At 43.2% G+C, this 19,252-nt stretch overlaps 1 protein-coding gene across 1 annotated transcript; it reads left to right on the top strand.

Annotated features, from left to right (window-relative positions):
* Positions 1-1,679: 1,679 nt before the first annotated feature.
* Positions 1,680-18,938, top strand: USP14 (ubiquitin specific peptidase 14). Its single transcript, XM_081205760.1, has 16 exons — positions 1,680-1,861; positions 2,916-3,061; positions 6,752-6,784; positions 7,398-7,502; positions 8,107-8,210; positions 9,729-9,787; positions 10,942-11,072; positions 11,397-11,477; positions 12,744-12,832; positions 13,545-13,659; positions 14,470-14,535; positions 15,272-15,364; positions 15,964-16,092; positions 16,663-16,723; positions 17,964-18,071; positions 18,212-18,938. The coding sequence occupies exons 1-16, from the start codon at positions 1,846-1,848 to the stop codon at positions 18,361-18,363; spliced, it is 1,488 nt and encodes a 495-aa protein (XP_081061886.1). The 5' UTR covers positions 1,680-1,845; the 3' UTR covers positions 18,364-18,938.
* Positions 18,939-19,252: the final 314 nt, after the last annotated feature.

Below are 19,252 nucleotides of genomic sequence, written 5' to 3'. Positions count from 1 at the left end.
GGATGCGAACGGAGCTCCGGAACGGATCCCATTCGCATCCCAAGGTACCACTGTATTGAAGCTACTCTAGGAAGCTTTCCCTTATATTCAGATCTGATGGCAATTCAAGCCCAGCCAGTTATTGGCATGGTTCAAGTCCCTACTGGCAAGGGAAGTCAAGAGAGTGGTGCCCGAGTTGTCCCAAGTGTAAGCTGCTCTCCGTCAAGCCACACAAAGGCAAAAGGGGCCCAAGCAGCTCTAAGGAGAAGGCTGCAGCCCAAAGCCTGCTCTAAACAGAGTAGCCACTGAAGGAAGTGGCTGGGTTACCTTATGTACATATGTTCTCATAGGGGTGACAAATTGGACCAGACGCTTCATTCAGCATTGGCAATTTTGAGTGGCACATTTGGGTTGTGCTTTCTTTGAGGTGGCTCCTCAACTCTGAAAGTTTAGACAATGAGTTTCTGCTGACAAAACATTTCCATTAGGCACTTGGGAGTACATTAATGATTGCTCTGGTGTAATTGTTCTCATGCTGCTCTATTAATTGGGCTTAAAAAGAATAACAGTTATGTATTGCATTCTGTGTACTGTTGGAAATTGCACTGGAATCAGATTGACCTGATGAGTAGTCTACAAATTGGAGGAATATTAAATCACAGATCAAGCACTATAGACAGAACCATCACATTGCCTCAAAGACAATGCCTTTTCATCAAAGCTGTGAATATATACAGCTCTTATTTAATAAGGATGCCCTTAAATCAACCTAGGAGCCTTGGTAATGAGGGAGCTTAGTGTAAAAATATTTCTATTTCTGGCTGCAGATTGCAGGTGGGTCATATAGGTATGGAAATTTGCAGATGAGCTGGGAGATGCACTTTCACAAAACTCGAGTGAAGTGTGACACTTTTCAAAACAACCCTAGAATGCAGCACCTCTAAGCAATTTATCAAAGAAAACAAAATATGTATCTTTAATGATCAGGGCTAATAATTTGTTGGATAAAAGACTAACGCTTCTTGCCACAATCATAATTTCCTTTAATAGTTAGTAAATTGGGTACTTGACTAACAGTTTGCCAGCAAAATGGGGCCAGACAAATATAAAGCAGTAATTTCTAAATACTTGGGGGATTCCTTAGGTATGCAGGAATATATAAATGTATAAATAAGAAACACGTCTTTAAAAAACAATCTCAAAAACCGCCCAAAGAAAGTTGTGTTAAGTTTGTCAAATCTATGGCTGAGCAGTTGCGACAGAGAACATCAATTAAAGTATCGTTTGAGATAAAGGAGAGGTGGGGGGAAAGAAACGAAAGGAACTACAGAATTGACCTGCTGAAGGTCAACTATTTCATTCCGATACTAGACGGGGATAATTCAGTGATAACGGGGAGAAAGAATGCATACAGAGTGCGATATCAAACGCAGTCAGGAGGACACATTGGGAATATGCCCCTCCCTCCACCGGCCAGGATCCTTTTGCACGAGCACTTGCCGGACAAATCCTATTACATCCAGCGGGGTTTACATCTGAGTAACTAACAGGACATACCGGGTCCGATCACGAGGCTAAGCCGGCGGAAGCAGCGCGACTGACGGCGAAGCTTCCTCACGCGACTCCCTTCCGAAGCCGCCGCCGCCGCGCGCCGCGGCCACTGGGGGCAACAGCGAGGCGGCCTTTCCGGAGTTGCGCGCGCACCCGTCCGCGCTTGCAGCGTCATCCTGAGGGGCCGGTTTGAATGAGACCCCGAGGAAAGGAAGCGCCGCGCCGCCAGAGCTCCTTCTCGCTTCCTCTGCGCGTCCTGAGTTGCTGCTGCCGCCGCTCCCACCTTCTTCCTGCAGGCTGCTCTCGCTCGCCGCCATGCCGCTTTTCACAGGTGAGCCTGCTCCGCCTCCCGCCACCAGCGCCGCGCAGGGGCCTAGTGCGGCTTCTCCTTCGTAGGCCTTGCTGGGGTCCTTCCGTTCCCCGGGCCGGGGCTCGCTTGCACGGGACTGGGCGGGCTGCCTTCTCCGAAGGGCCTTCCTGCCCACCAGAGACGGGGAAGGAGGGAAGGCGGTTTTTATCAGGTGCGAAGTTGGCTTGGCATCATGGAGACACCTGGCCTGGTGAGGGAGGAAGAACTAGGGGATCCCCTTCCTCTCCAGGAAAATGGGGTTGCTGCACACTAAGCCTTCCTCTTGTCTTCTCATGCACTGGGCTCCATTTGATCACAACATGGAATACGGGACCTTATTCATAAGTTATTTTATGCACACACACACACACACACATCTTTCTTCCTTTTCCCCAGTGGTGATATGTGCCGCAAAGGAGAATATAGTGGGCTCCTGTGTGGGAGTGTGAGAATTTTGTTGAATGCTGCTAGTCATGCAGTAGTGAACGGGAGCTTTCCCTCTAGAAATCACCTTTGCATACAGCTGTTAAGACGGAGTCCTTGTTCTCCTTTTCATCTAGTAGCTTTCTGTCTAACCTTCTTTTTTGTCTTTAAAAGTGAACAACAAAATGATGGTTGGTGTTGATGCCATTGGTGTGATCCATAAAGATCAGGATGTGATGCATTGGGAGGTACTGAGGACTTTTGGGTCTTCTGAAGACCAATGGTTTACATGATGAATAACACTGTGGTGTCTCAGCTTGCACATGTGAAAGCTTTGGTGGAAGTTCAAATAATGACCCAGTTTGCAAGTAATGCTAAGCCAACCCATGGCTAAGTAAGAACCATATAAGATTCATTATTCTGCAAAGTTCTTGACTGCAGAATCCTTTGTGCTTGAATAGTGAATCTTTCCTTTAAATTTGTGCTTTACAATATTTCATTGTAAAATGAAATATAAACCTCTATAAACCTTTTCAGTGTATACAGCATGTAAGAACTGCACACCGCTGTACCATAACTTGACGGTCCTATTTTTCTTTCCTCCCCCTTGCAGTTAACGTAAAGTGGGGCAAGGAGAAATTTGATGGAGTGGAGCTGAATACAGATGAACCTCCAATGGTATTCAAAGCGCAGCTTTTTGCTTTGACTGGAGTTCAGCCTGACAGACAAAAAGTGATGGTGAAAGGTGGAACTTTAAAGGTAGAGTTTGGGAATAATTTTGCCATACTTTTGTCATTGTGTGTTTTATAAATTTAGTGGATTGTTGCAGTTCCTAGCAGGAGAAAACATATTGAGTTTGGCTTGTGGGATACAGGTAGAGAAGCACCAAAAAAATTAAACAAAGCAGGTAACCATAAAGTGGTGCTTCCCTTTAGGTACATATGTTTTGGGTATGGTAAGCTACATGGCTGAAAGGAAGACTACTTCCTGTGTGCAATGTGAGAGCATATTGATGCAAATCAAAGAGAGCTGGTCTGGTTTTGTGATGTTTTAGAGAATGTGTGTGTATACCAATTCACCAAAATGGGTGCAACCCACCAAGCATTGCTTCCAGATGTGCCCTGTTCAAATGAACTAGAGCTCAGTAGTGCTTGGTAGGTTGCAAGAGGTCTATGCATGCAAATACATAGATACACATAGACACTTGTTGCTTTCTTTTTAGTGTGATGCAGTGAGCTGATATGGTAAAAACTATGATATCACTCAGACTTTAAGCTTTGGCAATTTGATGCCATGAGTACTGCATGAAAATTCATTCCTGTGTCTAGGACATTGAAAAACTATAATGTGTCCTAAATAGGGCAACCATTGAGGAATGGTTGAAAAGCCTGGGTATATTTCGCTTGGAGAAGATTAAGACAAGACGTGAGAGCTGATATCTGAAGTACTGTTACCGTATTTTTCGCCCTATAGGACGCACTTTTTCCCCTCCAAAAATGAAGGGGAAATGTGTGTGTGTCCTATGGGGCGAATGCAGGCTTTCCCGGGCTTCTTGCAGCTCCGCGCCACCCTCCCGATCCCGGCGCGAAGCTGCGCGGAGCTCCGGAGGGTGGCGCGGAGCGTGCCTGTGCTCCAGGGCTTCTTGCAGCTCCGCGCCACCCTCCCGATCCTGGCGCAAAGCTGCGCGGGGCTCCGGAGGGCGGCGCGGAGCTGCCTGCGCTCCAGGGCTTCTTGCAGCTCCGCGCCACCCTCCCGATCCCAGCGCAAAGCTGCGCGGGGCTCCGGAGGGCGGCGCGGAGCTGCCTGCGCTCCAGGGCTTCTTGCAGCTCCGCGCCACCCTCCCGATCCTGGCGCAAAGCTGCGCGGGGCTCCGGAGGGCGGCGCGGAGCTGCCTGCGCTCCAGGGCTTCTTGCAGCTCCGCGCCACCCTCCCGATCCCGGCGCAAAGCTGCGCGGGGCTCCGGAGGGCGGCGCGGAGCTGCCTGCGCTCCAGGGCTTCTTGCAGCTCCGCGCCACCCTCCCGATCCCGGCGCGAAGCTGCGCAGGGCTCTGGAGGGTGGCGGGGAGCTGCCTGTGCTCCAGGGCTTCTTGCAGCTCCGCGCCACCCTCCCGATCCTGGCGCAAAGCTGCGCGGGGCTCCGGAGGGCGGCGCGGAGCTGCCTGCGCTCCAGGGCTTCTTGCAGCTCCGCGCCACCCTCCCGATCCCGGCGCAAAGCTGCGCAGGGCTCCGGAGGGCGGCGCGGAGCTGCCTGCGCTCCAGGGCTTCTTGCAGCTCCGCGCCACCCTCCCGATCCCGGCGCAAAGCTGCGCAGGGCTCTGGAGGGTGGCGGGGAGCTGCCTGTGCTCCAGGGCTTCTTGCAGCTCCGCGCCACCCTCCCGATCCCGGCGCGAAGCTGCGCAGGGCTCTGGAGTGTGGCGCGGAGCTGCCTGCGCTCCAGGGCTTCTTGCAGCTCCGCGCCACCCTCCCGATCCCGGCGCGAAGCTGCGCGGGGCTCCGGAGGGTGGTGCGGAGCTGCAAGAAGCCCTGGAGCACAGGCACCTCCGTGCCACCCTCCCGATCCCGGCGCGAAGCTGCGCGGGGCTCCGGAGGGTGGCGCGGAGCTGCCTGCGCTCCAGGGCTTCCTGCAGCTCCGTGCCACCCCCCGGATCCCGGCGCGAGGTCCTGCGGGGTCGCAAGGCTTGCAGGCAGCAGCCTGCAGCCCATAAGCTCGGGGGATAGCAGGGAGGCGCAGCGCCGCCACCCCGCTATTCCCTGACCTGATCTGAAGGCTGGGGGGGGGAGCAAGCTTGCTTCTCCCCCTCCGCCAGCCCCACAAGCTCGGGGGACAGCGGGGCAAGCCGCTGCCCCACCGAGGCTAGAGATGCTGTCCCTGAAGGCAGAAGAGGGAGATGGAGCGCTCTGTCTCTCTCTTCTAGCTTGGGGATGGCTGCGCAAACCTGGGGGGGGGGGAAATAAATTTTTTTTCCTTGATTTCCCCCCCAAAAAACTTGGTGCGTCCTATGGGCCGGTGCGTCCTATAGGGCGAAAAATACGGTACTTGTTCAAGATGGAGCAGACTTATTGTCTCTTGCTTCAGAGGGCAAGACTGAAAGTGATGCTTGGAATTGCAAAGAAATAGATTTTGGCTAAAATTATGTGAATACAGTGGTACCTCCGGTTATGAACGTAATTCGTTCCGGAGGTCCGTTCTTAACCCCAAACCATTCTTAACATGAGGCGCGCTTTCACTAATGGGGCTTCCCGCTGCTCCTGCACGACTTCCACTCACATCCCAGGGCAAAGTTCGCAACAAGGAGCATCTGCTTCCAGGTTAGCAGAGCTCGTTACCGGAAGCGTTCGTAAGGAGGACGGTACGTAACCCGAGGTTCCACTGTACTTCCTAATGCGTGAACTGTTCAGCAGTTCTTGTAGGATGTGCCCATGTCTTCTTTGCTAGAGGTATTTAAACAGAAGAGGGATCTGTCAAGGATTGAGCAAGAATAAACCTTGAGGAAGCAACATGCACATACCTGTCTCTAATATGTAAACACTTTTCTAGTTGCCTTAGCAAGTAGTAGCTGTCAGTAAATAATTCCTTCCCGGCTAGCTTGAGAACTTGCTTATTTTTGCAGGTAAATAGCATGAAACGCCTGCTATTTTATGGCAACTTATGCTTGTATATAGTTGGGAATATTTTCATATATAATTGGAAAACCTATAAAACATGAAGCAGTCTTAGATATTACACTGCTTATTGTATAGTTAATGGCTTGCACAAAGAATGGCATTAACAAATACAGTGGTACCTCAGTTTACGAACTTAAGCTGTTCCGGAAGTCGGTTCTTAAACCGAAACCGTTCTTAAACTGAGGCACACTTTCCCTAATGAGGCCTCTCGCAGCCAGTGCCCTTTCACAGTTCGGATTCCATTCTTAGACCGAGGTACCACTGTATTCATAATCTTCTGAGTCTGTGGCTTGGACTCTAGCTTCCATCCTTTGAATGGAAAGGTACTCCATTTGTGGGATTAGACTTCACACCTCTTCTTTTCCATAGTGACCCTCTGCCTTCACATAGTTTTGAAGGTTAGGGGACCATTGGGAATTGAATGGCAGGAGGACTGAAGCAGCAAGAAGGAATTGCTGAAAATCACGGGGCCCACCTTGTGAGAGTGGAAGTGCTTCTGTGATAAAGGAATGCTCTGTGTGCACATAGGCTTTCCCTGTTTCTAATGGATGAGAGTGAGAGCTTTTACATAGGTGGGGCTCTATGTGTGTTCTTGAAGCTGCTGCACTGCAGTTCACATTGGTGCAATCTGCATAAAGTTATTCAGGTTTTTGTTCTGTTGGAATGAATAGCACTTAACTACGTCTTTTTGGGGATTGTGCCTTGGGTTTTGCAGCTACTAGATCTGCTGACTCCTCTTAATATTATTGCAGGCACTTAAATTTGTTTTGTTTTGTTCAATAGGATGATGATTGGGGCAACATCAAAATAAAAAATGTAAGTATTGCTCAGTGACTATATTGGGCTGGATGTCTTGGATCCTATTTTTTCTTCAGTGAATGGGCAGAGTTAACAGAATGAGACTTTTCTGCCTCCCCCTTCTCTCTACACTTTTGTGCCCCTATCTTCTGTGCTTCTTTGGGGTTGGAGACCCTTGGTTATGGCGTGGAAGCTGCAGGTGGAGGGGGTTTGGGCAGAAATCCCCCCTTTTATGTGAATTGTTAAAACCTTGTTCTGTATTTGTTACAATTATTCAGCTGTGAATGTGGTAGTGGGGGGGGTTAAAGAAGAAGCAAGCGTAAAGGTAGTAACAGAAAGTCAGACTTAATGGCTGATATAATGGCTGATACCATTACTTAGTAATCTTGGTAAAAAAATTCCTGAATGTTTAGTAAATAAAATTATCACTGGAAAAAAGTAGGCAAGGTTAATTAAGAATATGACAGAGCCTACATTTTTAAAAAATGAACTGGAATATACTGTGCTCAAAAATTATTTTCGAAAGATATTCCCTAACGTGCACAAGTAACCAAAGTGTTAAAGGTTCTAAACCACCGTGCATTTTATTTCTTAATTGTCTAATTATAGTCATTGTTCTTTTTTTGAACAGGGCATGACCTTATTAATGATGGGTTCTGCTGAGGCACTTCCTGAAGAACCAATTGCTCGGCCTGTCTTTGTGGAAGATATGACAGAAGAACAGTTAGCCTCAGCTGTAAGCATATTTTTTCATCCCTTTGCAGAAGTCTGAATGTACTTCCTCATATTGCCACAAGTTTAACTTAATATTGTGTTGTGAACTTGCTTCGTTTCAGAGAGAAGTCTAGATGTATAAGAGCTGCAAACCTAGTTTTGTATGCCTGAGAAGGGCGTTTGAGAAAGTCTAACAGTCAACTGCTTATTGCCTATTAAGCTAGGAAAATTTCAAAAGCAGTTTGTGGCATGGTGGTGGGGTAGCTGTTTAAAGGAAAGAAATTGGATTCATTGGACTACAGCAAGCCTTTGCATGAGTCTTAAGGTTGCAATACTATACTTGCTAGAAGTCAGCTCCATTGAACTCAATGGAACTGTTGAGTAGACCTGTATAGAATTGCACTTTGGATCCATAGTGGTGCCTTAGTTAAAAGTGTAAAAGCTGTTCTTTTTTTGTTTGTTTGAACAAACCACTTAATTTTGTCCACAGAAAAGTAATAGCTGTTCATGTACTAGCCTTAGCTGTGCAAAAGTGCTATAGAACTAAATGTTGAGAGTGCTTTCCTGTAAATCACTCAGGAAAAACTGCTGTAAAATATTCAAGCACTCTTATATTTTTGTGGTAGATGGAGTTACCATGCGGCTTAACAAATCTTGGGAATACGTGTTATATGAATGCTACAGTTCAGTGTATTCGCTCTGTGCCAGAACTGAAAGAGGCCCTTAAGAGGTAGGTTTCATATTTTATTCAATGATGTTCAGAATGATTATTAAATAGAGATTGTGGCTTTGGGGGATGGGCTTCAGTATGAGCACCTTATTGTTTTTAACATTCAGCTTCGCTTCTTAATGGGTACTAAATATATTGATGCTTACAATTTGGTGGTAGAATTCAGATCCAGTTAGTGATCTGCTTTTCTGCAAGTAGACTTAAACACTATTATGAATTATTTTAAAATTTGATTTCTGTTCCTATCCAATTTATTCCAGAATTTTTTCTGTGTCTTGTTTGCCTAGTGTAGCATATTCAGTATAATAGCTTCTATGTTGGCTTTTAAGAATACTTCTCAGGTTGCCAAATCCTAGAGTACTGTGATTTGAGATGCGATTAAGACTGATATAATAATGCTTTCATATTAAGTAGTTGGTGCAAAATTAATTTGCCATGCCTTTAAAATAGTGTTTTCATGCTTAATGTTACTTCTGTGTGTTCTTTACTGCCACTTTGCTCCCGCTCTTTGTGAATTCATCAAGAAGCAGAATAGGCAAAGGTTAGTCTTGTTAGCTCTTTGGGAGGTAGGAATCAAATGAATGACTTGTATAACTTGCATATAAAACAGAGATTAATAGAAGTCATAACATTCTGAAGCATTCCAGATGGGTGAACAGTTCGGCTAAGCAAGTCTTTATGGACTCATTGCCCTTTTAAGGCCTTGATTTGGATCTAAAGGTGCTCTTGTGCACTTGAAAGGCAGTTTTGCTTATGCAAGGTGGCTTTCTGTACTTTCTTCCTTTTCTGCTCTTTTGCTGCAGTCCCCTGTGCCACACTCCCATGTTCTCCCAGAGGGTTCTTTAACCCTTGGGTGTAGCTTGTCAGTGGGTATAGGAGACTGGTAGGGAGAGGAAGGGATCAGAAAGCCATATTGCACAAGTGAAGTTCTGATTGCTCATGTTTGGGCCCAAGCGCTTGGCTTTTAAACAGTAACTTCATTTTTAGTAAATTCTGAGATGGTAATGATAAATATGGAAGCCATGGTAGGTGATGGTTGTGCCATAACTCAGTGTATAGAAATGCAGTTATTGGAAAGCAGAATCTCTGGAACCCTGCAGAATAGAGAACTGGTTTTATCTTGTGTTGTTGGGGAGATTCTGGTTTGGAGTAAATTTGTGGCCTCAGTTCATTTCTGTGTACAGTGAAAGGAGCCTAACGCTGTCCCAATGTCACTGGGAGTAGAATTTTTGGGGTGGGATGGAGGAACAAATAATGAGTAATCCAGACTTGGGGACACAAGGATCCTGGAAATCTTGTGCTTTCCTCTGCACATGTGTGCTCACTGTTCTGCAGACACTAGAAGACACGTTTTCATTATTATTTTAAATGGAAGCTGACTCTCAATTTCTACACTTTCATTAGATAAGTTTTGCTCCAAGTAACACAGTCCTGATAAAGTCCACCTCAGCATTATTTTTGTGGGGGCTGCATTGATTCCAAGGCCAAATTAATAACATGTTTTGAACATCTCTTTAGATATGCTGGTGCCTTAAGAGCTTCAGGAGAAATGGCCTCTGCTCAGTACATCACAGCAGGTTTGTATTTGGCCATCAATGTAGAGCTTTCTGCTGCTTAAAAAACCCTCTTTGTAACAGAATTTTAGGGATTCTATTCACTAGATTATAACTGAGGGAAAACCAAAGGCAAGCGGTGTCTTAACAGGCAAAGAAACACATCTCACTGTCTTATTTTTTGTACTTCTGAAATGTCTAGGGTTGTCCCCACCCCAAATCAACTACTATTGTTTTGTTGAAACTGATGGGTCCCTTACAACTCTCTAGTTCTATAATTCTATCAACAGTTAATAAGGTTTCTTGAGTTTTCAAAGAATCTGAAATATAACTAATGACTTCCAAGTGTGAAGTTTTATAATTGTGTTTAAAGAGCAAAAATTATCCTTATTCAAAGGTGCTCTCGAGGTGCTTCTGATAAATTTTGTAGTAACAATTGGCTTTGGGTGCTGTCAGATGGTGTGGTGGTTGCTCGTGAGTAACCAGGCAGGACTCTGACCTGTCTTTTACAGGTTTTATTGTGCAAACAATTTACAGTGCAGAGCCCAAAAGTTCATGTCTGACTTAGTCACTTGCAGAATCCGGGAGTGGCCCCTTCCGGCTTCTCCCCCAGCATAAGAACTTCGGCACCCCAAGTCTCCGCCTCCCCTCCTTGCGTTTCACCCCTCTGCGCAAGGTGGGCGACAGAAGTGGCGTGGTTTCCTCCTGGCTGGGTGAGGCGCTGGAGCTCTCCGCAGCATCCTCAAGTCCTTTCCTCGCTTGGCTGGCTCCTTCCCTCTCTACTCCACTGGAGGTGTGGCTTCCCCCACCGCTGGAAGAGGAGCTGCTCCTCAGGATTTTTGTAGGCTCTCTGTATCCCAATGGCCCCTCTGCCTCCCTCCCCTGTTCCGATGGCAGTCTCCTGACATTTGCCATTCAGGATTCTTACACACTGAATCTCCACATGCAGCAGTTTAGTCTGTTACAAGCGTGTGATGTGTTTAGTCCTGTTTTGCAGGTAGATTGTTGGGGCGTATGATGTAAAAAATTAAGTAGCTCTGCTCTAAAAGCAATACTATGGTATACAATAAAAAGGGAAATATTTATTTGAACTATATTGTGTTTATTGTATCTATCCTTTAGTGCTTAACAATTTAATGTTTATTCACTTTTAAAAACAACTCTGTTTTATTTTTAAGCTCTTAGAGATTTATTTGATTCCATGGATAAAACCTCCTCTAGTATCCCTCCCATCATTCTCCTCCAGTTTTTACATATGGCCTTTCCCCAGTTTGCGGAGAAAGGGGATCAAGGCCAATATCTTCAACAGGTAAATGCTTTTATTTTACTTTCTAATATTCAGGCAGCATAAGTCTCCCCAAATTACATCTATTGTTCAACGAGTTTCATTTGTTTCAGTTGTGAGGCAATAATTAAGTACAAACCTACATACAGTTTATGTAAACTTGAATTTAATAATTGTATTTATATGATTCTGTAGCAACTATGAAGAAAAGCACTTTTGAAATAATGTTAATATTTCAGATTTATGATGTTTACAGTAAACTCAAATTAGTATATTTATTGCAACTTCTTTTGTCAAACCCGAGCTATCACTGTGCCAAACGTTTGCTTTTCTCTGCTTCTTTCATAGGATGCCAATGAATGCTGGGTTCAGATGATGCGAGTCCTGCAGCAGAAGTTAGAAGGAATCGAAGATGACACAGTTATGGAAGTAAGTGGTCTGAGTCTTACAGTCCTGGAGAAAATAGCATTAGCTCTGTGCTCAGCCAAAAACAGCAACAACTTTTGATTTTGACACACACAAAAAACCATGTGCTGACTGTGCAAGTTTTGGGGTAAACCTTAAGGACTGTGACCTTTAGTACATAATATTTTAATATGTTTATTATACTACTGCATAGCTTCATTTCCAGAGGCTTGCCAAATGTGTCTTTTTCCCCCAATAGTTGAACAACTGACTGCAGTGGCAACAGAAACCCATCCACATTTTTTACTTAGAATTGAAATCTCAAATATTAGTACTGTGTAGAAAAAACCTTGAGTAGCAACTACAGGAGTAAGAAACTCCAGCTGATGAATACACCACCTTCAATAAAAAGTTGCTTTGATGGAGTATATCTGAGGTACATACTCATAGAGATTTCAGAGAGCACAACTGTCCTCATTTATCCAGTGTTAAGGAACAGCTTTAAGCTCACACAATGGGTTTGTCCATGCAGAGCTCTCCTTCATATTGAAGAGGATGGGGGAGCATTAGAGCTCTCCTGTTCACTAAGAGCTCCTGACCGAGCTAATGTAGATTCTGAATGTGCTGGAAGCAGTCAGTGGATTCCACATGTGGAGTACCCACTCAACCTGGTCTCACTTCCACTCCCTGCCTTCCTCCTTCCATGTCCTGCAGCTGCTTTAAGCAATTTCACATAGGGAGAGGAAGTGGTCTACTTTTCAACAGCTGTCAAAGCTCACGTCTGTACCCAGTCTTAATAAGCACAGTAATACTGAAGGTCAGGCATAACATTGTAAGAGTAAAGGAACTGGGAAGATGTAATGTGGCTTAAAGAAGCTCAGAATGAGAAGTCTGTTTCAGAGCACAGTTCAAAGTGTTGGTATTGACCTTTAAAGCCCTAAATAGCTTTGGCCCTGTATACCTGCAGGAGCATCTCCACTTCCATTGTTCAGCTTGGACACAGATCCAGCTCCGAGGGTCTTCTGACGGTTCTCTCACTGCGAGAAGTGAAGTTATAGGGAACCAGGCAGAGGGCCTTCTCGGTAGTGGCACCCGCCCTGTGGAATGCCCTCCCATCAGATGTCAATGAAATGAACAACTGTATGACTTTTAGAAGACATCTGAAGACAGCCCTGTATAGGGAAGTTTTTAATGTGTGATGTGTTACTGTGGTTTTACATTTTGCCGGAAGCAAATGGGCGGCATATAAAGAATAAATTGTATTATTATATTACTTCTTTGTTTTTACAGACTGACTCTGGAGCTTCAGGAGCAGCAGCAGCACCTCCTAAAAAGAAGAGCTTAATTGACCAGTTTTTCAGTATTGAGTTTGAAACTGTGTATCCTAAACGTTACTGGCAATACATGGGGGATGATGTTCATGGTAATAGCAACATGGGCAGGGTTGGGATTTTACTGACACAAGAGGAAACCTTTTTTTTCTCTGATGGGCGATTCTTAACATAGAATAGAAATAAGGAATGGCAAGTGGATAGAAGGAAATGAAAATCTAAGTTTGGGAAATCTCCCCAAGTGGGAGCTACACAAACTTTGTTTGTTTGTTAGTGAATCTGGGGCAGGGGTGAGGAATCTGGGGCCTTCCAGATGTTGGACTTCAAGACTCATCCACGCCAGGCAGCATGGCCAGTGGTCACAGGCGATGGGAGTTATAGTCCAGCAGTCTCTGGATGGTCACAGGTTCCTCATCCTTGCTGTGATGTAGCAAGGTTTCAAATCAAATAAAAACACAGCCAGCTGTTTTTGTTAAACATTTCCAAAGTTGCAAGGGGTGGGTGGCAGGTGAAGTTCATGCCAGGATGCGCAAATGTGTCCTGTACTGTTTGTTAGCAAAAGAATTGGTCACTGCTCTCAAAACAGCTTTCCTTGAAATAAGCACCATTGTTACACAGCAAATTAAAACATACTGAAATGAAGAGTAAGTATTGACTGGCATTTGTTTTAACTGTTTCATTAAGCTCAGCAGTGTTTAAATAGAGCAGCAGTTCTAGTCTTTGCATATACATATATATTTGTCCTTAACATTACGCAAAGCATGAAATGCACAGAAGCAGAAGAGGAGGATGTCACAAAAGGAAGAGAGAATCAACTCCAACTTAGTTGTTTTATCAATCAAGAAGTAAAATATCTTTTCACGGGTCTTAAACTGGTGAGCAACTTCACTTCATTGTCTCTGGAAGTTGCTTTCTTTCTGTAGCACAGTGCTTGAAAGGCCTTGCTTACTTTTTGGCTGGCTTGAAAACAAACCACAAAAAGTTGGTGGGGATAGGGAGAAAAAATTGTTGTGTGGCTTGTTTGGACATGAAATGCAGATTTGTGTCCTGAACATGTACTCCCAACTTTTAGGTGTCTTAATCTGTAAAGCAGAATTGCATTGCAAGTTATGTTTTGCATTTTGCCTTTTCTGTCCCATCTGATTGCTATGTATAAACCATATCTTTAGTAGCTTATTTTTTTCCTATGCTAATAAAGAAGAGAATTCAAGAGGACTCTCCTCCCTCTTGGTCTCCTTCAAGACTGATGTAGGTGTTAAGGTAGAAGGCTGAACATGAAATGAAGACTAGTATCCTAAGTGTGACTACAAGATTAAGAACACAGAACAGATGTTCAGACTAGATTGGGTTGTATGAGCAGATGTCTGATTGTACAGTTTGGAATGTCACCATTTGCTTTTTAGTTCAAACTTTAAAATGCAAACTCAAAATAGGCTCCATTGTCACCAGGTGGTAGGCATTTCAAAGACACCTCCCACTGTTCCATATCTCCCTATTTTTAATCTTGGTGATCACTTGAAAGTGCTTCAGAAATTACTGCATTTAAGACCCATCCATTGATATAGGCTACATCTTATTTGGTAGAAAGCAAAATAAAAGCAGGGAAAAGGGCAAGTTAAGACACCAAAGCAGGGGTTTTGGAATGATCTTGTATGATGTAATGTAGTATAATGTTTCTGTTTCAGCGTCTTCAAGAAGAAATTACCAAGCTGTCTCCAACATTGCAAAGAAATGCACTGTACATAAAATCTGTGAGTAAAATTTGTAGCCATAAAACCATTTATGTTGACATTTTAGAGGTGTAGAGAGTAATAAAGTTCAAAGACCCTACAATATCAATGGATTGGATTTTGTTGTGCTGCATAAATTGGAGAAGTACGCAGTATAATTCTAAGTAGTGTAATCTGATACCCCATTCCAATACAAGCTTATGGGAGTAACTTGTATCACCTGCACAATGTGCATGTACCTTGCTGGGAGTGGGGGTAGTGTGGGGCTGGGTAAATAGCGCAAACCAAATATGGGAACCTGATACTACTTGTACTAAAAGGTATGTATTTTGTTTGTGGATTTTGCACATAATCCAGTTACAGTGGTACCTCAGGTTACAAACGCTTCAGGTTACAGACGCTTCAGGTTACAGACGCTTCAGATTACAGACTCCGCTAACCCAGAATAGTACCTCGGGTTATGAACTTTGCTTCAGGATGAGAACAGAAATTGCAGCGCAGTAGCAGCGGGAGGCCCCATTAGCTAAAGTGGTGCTTCAGGTTAAGAACAGTTTCAGGTTAAGAATGGACCTCCAGAACAAATTAAGTTCTTAACCCGAGGTACCACTGTATATGGAATTCAGTGTTCTTATTTTCAGTGAAATTTCTTCTTGTAATCCAGGGTCATACAGGATATAAAGTTTAAAATGAATGCATACTTCATTTGCTTCCACTTGCAGCTAAGTAGTTACTACTGTGAATATTTTGCTTGTTTTAGTCCAAGATAAGTCGCTTGCCTGCCTACCTGACTATTCAGATGGTTCGTTTCTTTTACAAAGAGAAAGAATCTGTGAATGCCAAAGTTCTCAAGGTAGGTGCTTCATACATTATTATTGTAAATATTTAAATTTGCATCCAGAAGATCCCAGGGCGGTTCAAAACACCACTACAGTTCTGCTTTTTGATCCACCTGGTGGTCAACAAGCTGCTAAGTGAACTTGGGTGCTTCCATGTCAATTTAAACTGTTGTGATAGGAGTGAAAGCTGAACCAGCATAGCCCATTTGATTAAGAGCATGATTTTTCTGCTAGAAAATGTTTCAGACCATGGGATAGTATGAAAGCTGTAACATGACAGAACATTCTGCAGACATTCACAGAATATATTTTTATATGTTAAGGCTAGGATATGGAAAGGGCTATTAGCTCCAGCATATACTTTATGTGCAAAAAGTTCCAGATTTAGTAACTAGAATTTCCAGGTAGAAACTTGTGAGTTGCTGCCAGTCAGGAGTCTGTATAAGGCAGCTTGCTATATATGGTTTGTTTGTTTTTTAAGTAAATCCTGAGTGAATGTGTTAAATTAACTGCATTTAAGGCTGTCCTGGGAAATGGTGTCTGTGGTGGTCAGTTAGCTTCATATGATACTTTACAGAGATGTTAAGCAAGCCTCTCTTCTAACTGCTCCTAGGATGTTAAATTCCCTCTTATGTTGGATGTATTTGAGCTATGTACATCGGAACTGCAAGAAAAGATGACCCCGTATCGATCAAAATTCAAGGAACTAGAAGACAAAAAAGCGAATCAGCAGCCAAAGAACGTAGGTGACCTATTAAGATTGGTTTAGCAGTGTACCTAATTTTCTTTTATACGCAAGCCTTAAATAAGAGCCAGCACTGGACAAGTGAACCGTTATGACCCAAACATCATTTAGATGCTTTATAATAATGCTGTATTTTCAAAAATTTAAAGACTTAAGCATCAACATTTGCTGTTGAATTTCATTAGTTTCTAGACCTAGTAATTGTATTAGCCACAATTTTTTAAAATAAGTATGCAGCTGCCATTTCCCTCTTGCTGACAAAGACTTCCCTTTAATTTTATTAATGGGGAAATTAATAGATAATCCCACTTGTTGAAAGCAGAGTGGCTAGTTCTTCATTGGTTGTGCTTCTTACTCTGGCTGTGATACTTTTGGAGTTTCTGTAATGCTTTGACACACCATGTAATTTGCTCCAAAGACTTTTAACTTTTATTTAGAAATTGTTTCTCGTTGATGAAGGTGATCAGTGATCATTTATTAGGATATGTTATTTTATTTTTAATGTATTTCTCTTTTGCCTTATATGAACATAACTCATGTAAACCATAAACATGTTTATTTTTTAAGTCTAGTAAAGGTGATGGTGCACAGAAGGAAGTTAAATACGAGCCATTTTCCTTTGCTGATGGTAAGTGGAAATTGAAAGGACTTTGGATACATTTAAAGCACTACTGATTTTTTTACCTTAGATTACCATAAGGCATTTAGGTATTGAAAATGGACAAAACACATAAGCATTTTTATTATTTCCTTGTCTGAATATCTGAAGATATATTTGACCAAGTGAGTGAAGGGTGTAAGTGGTGTCTGATAAATTGCACAGCTTAATATTTGAATAGTACTTGATTGCAGTATTTATGGTACAAAAACTAAAGCTCACACAACTGCTACAGAAATATAATAGGAAAGAGATCAGGTGAGATCATGTCTTTGTACCAGACAAGGATTTGATCTTCTACACTCTTTTTTGTTGTTAAAGTAGATGATTTTTAAATTTTATTTTGGCTTGCACTTGTTAAAATGGAACTGTGTGTGGTTTTTCTACACACGTTGTTTGTAGTTTGCCGCAGATAACAAGTCTGGACAAAAATAACACAGGTAGCAAGGCTGATTTCTTCCCAAAGCCTGTTACATGTAGTTCTGCTATTTGCTCTGTGTGTCTACAGATTTCCTTAACCCCAGACACTGCTTAATTTTGTGGGCAGTCTCTTCCTTCACATGCTTAATTTGGTGTTCTTGGGTGTGTGCTTATGTGGAGAGAATGCATTCATGAATAAAACTTAGTTGAACCCAACTTTAATCCAAATGGTTTAAAACGTATTTTGTATTAAATGGCTTAGTTGCATTTCCCCAGAGCAGGGATGGGGAATCCGTGGTCCTTCAAATGGATTAAGGATCATAGGAATTGTAATCTAGCAGCATCTGGAGGGCTATAGGTTCCCCATCCCCACCCTAAAGCTCTAAAACGGGTTGGGAGCCTTTTTGACCCAGTGGGCAAGCCACTTATCAGTTCCAATTCTCATGGGTCAACTTTGGCAGGTAGACCTCTTGTCAAAGTCGCTTACACAGTGCTGGGTGTCAAGTATTTTTGCAGCACTGGGTGGTAAAGCTGCTTTCTGCAGGAATCCACTGTGCAATCAAGTACCCATGAGGAACTTGAGCTGCACAGCTGATTTAGTTGCTTCAGTATCTGCCTGACACTTGATACCACATGGGCAAGGTTTGGGGAAAGTAGGCTTGTGGGCCAAATCTGTGGGATGGAAGTTCCCCATGCCTGCTGTAAAGATTCCTGTGGCAATCACAAAGACACATGGGTTAAGTGTACGGATTGTTTACTGTAGTGTTACATTATGATCTTTCTCCCCCAGATATTGGCTCCAACAACTGTGGATATTATGACCTACAGGCAGTGCTAACACATCAGGGAAGATCTAGTTCTTCTGGACATTACGTATCTTGGGTTAAAAGAAAACAAGGTACTGAGGCAATTTTAGACGCTAGCAAAATAATAGTACATGGAGGTTGGCTGGTTTTATTGAATGATAAATTGGAAATCCTAGCTCTGAATAGTTCATGTAATGTGTGGTATTAATTTACTATTTCTTTTTCTTCACAGATGAGTGGATTAAATTTGATGACGACAAAGTCAGCATTGTTACACCTGAAGATATTTTGAGGCTATCAGGGGGTGGAGACTGGCATATAGCTTACGTTCTACTTTATGGGCCACGCAGAATCGAAGTAGTGGAAGCGGAAGCTGATCAATAGACTTCATTTTTACCATTTCTGCCTAGGTGTGAAATAAATTTCTTAATTCCAGAGCTTCACAGAGGCTGCAAAATTGGTTCCTTCAGTCTACTGTCATTTGGAGCGGCAAGGAAGCAAATCAGGTTTTGAAACTGACCTCTGCACTAAAGTCACTACTACAGTCACTCAATAGTTGTTATATTTGAAATTGATTTTAGTTTTCAGGTTGCAAAAAAGACGATTTTAAAACAACTAAATTTTAACAAAATTAAGCAGGCCTCCTGCCCTTTCCTCTAATGTTATCAGCAAGATATTTATTACACACCTATTCATGCATCATTTTGTTGTTAATTCTTGCATGGTTTCTACCAGTTCAGTAGCTGTCGATCCTTTCTATTGTGTCTTGACAGCTTTGTCAAGTGGAATATCAATTGTTGCCTCAACATGTAACACAGTGCTGCTGCCCATAGCCTATGGAAATAGGGCTACAATCACGTATTTGTCCAGCCTGATGTGCCAACCTGGTCTGTTCTGTTGCTGGCATTCCATGACTTTGAATAAATGGTGATCAGTAATGATGGTGCTTCTTACATAAATGTTTGGTGTTTTGTCTTCTTGCTAGAGCTTACCTCTTGGCTTGTATCCAGTGCAGGGCTAAGTAAGCATCCCATCCAGCTTCAACAGGAAACCAAAGAATACAGTTTAGCAAAACTGTGATTGAGTGGTTTAAATTGAGGTAAAGGAGAGGAAGTGGCTACAGTTTTGGGAAATAGTTCTTAATAAAAACTTATTTGAAGAGGAGCAATCTACCTTCTTATACTGCATGTTGATGTTATATGCTTTTAAACTGGTTTAAATACTATGATGGGTTTCTGTAAGTTGGTGCTCTGTATAGAAGTTAATGTGTAAG

Source organism: Podarcis bocagei (genome assembly GCF_964188305.1).
Source record: "Podarcis bocagei genome assembly, chromosome: 8".
Taxonomy (NCBI): Eukaryota; Metazoa; Chordata; class Lepidosauria; order Squamata; family Lacertidae; genus Podarcis; species Podarcis bocagei.
The sequence above is the reverse complement of the archived record's forward strand: the minus strand, read 5'-3'. Positions and strand labels throughout refer to the sequence as shown.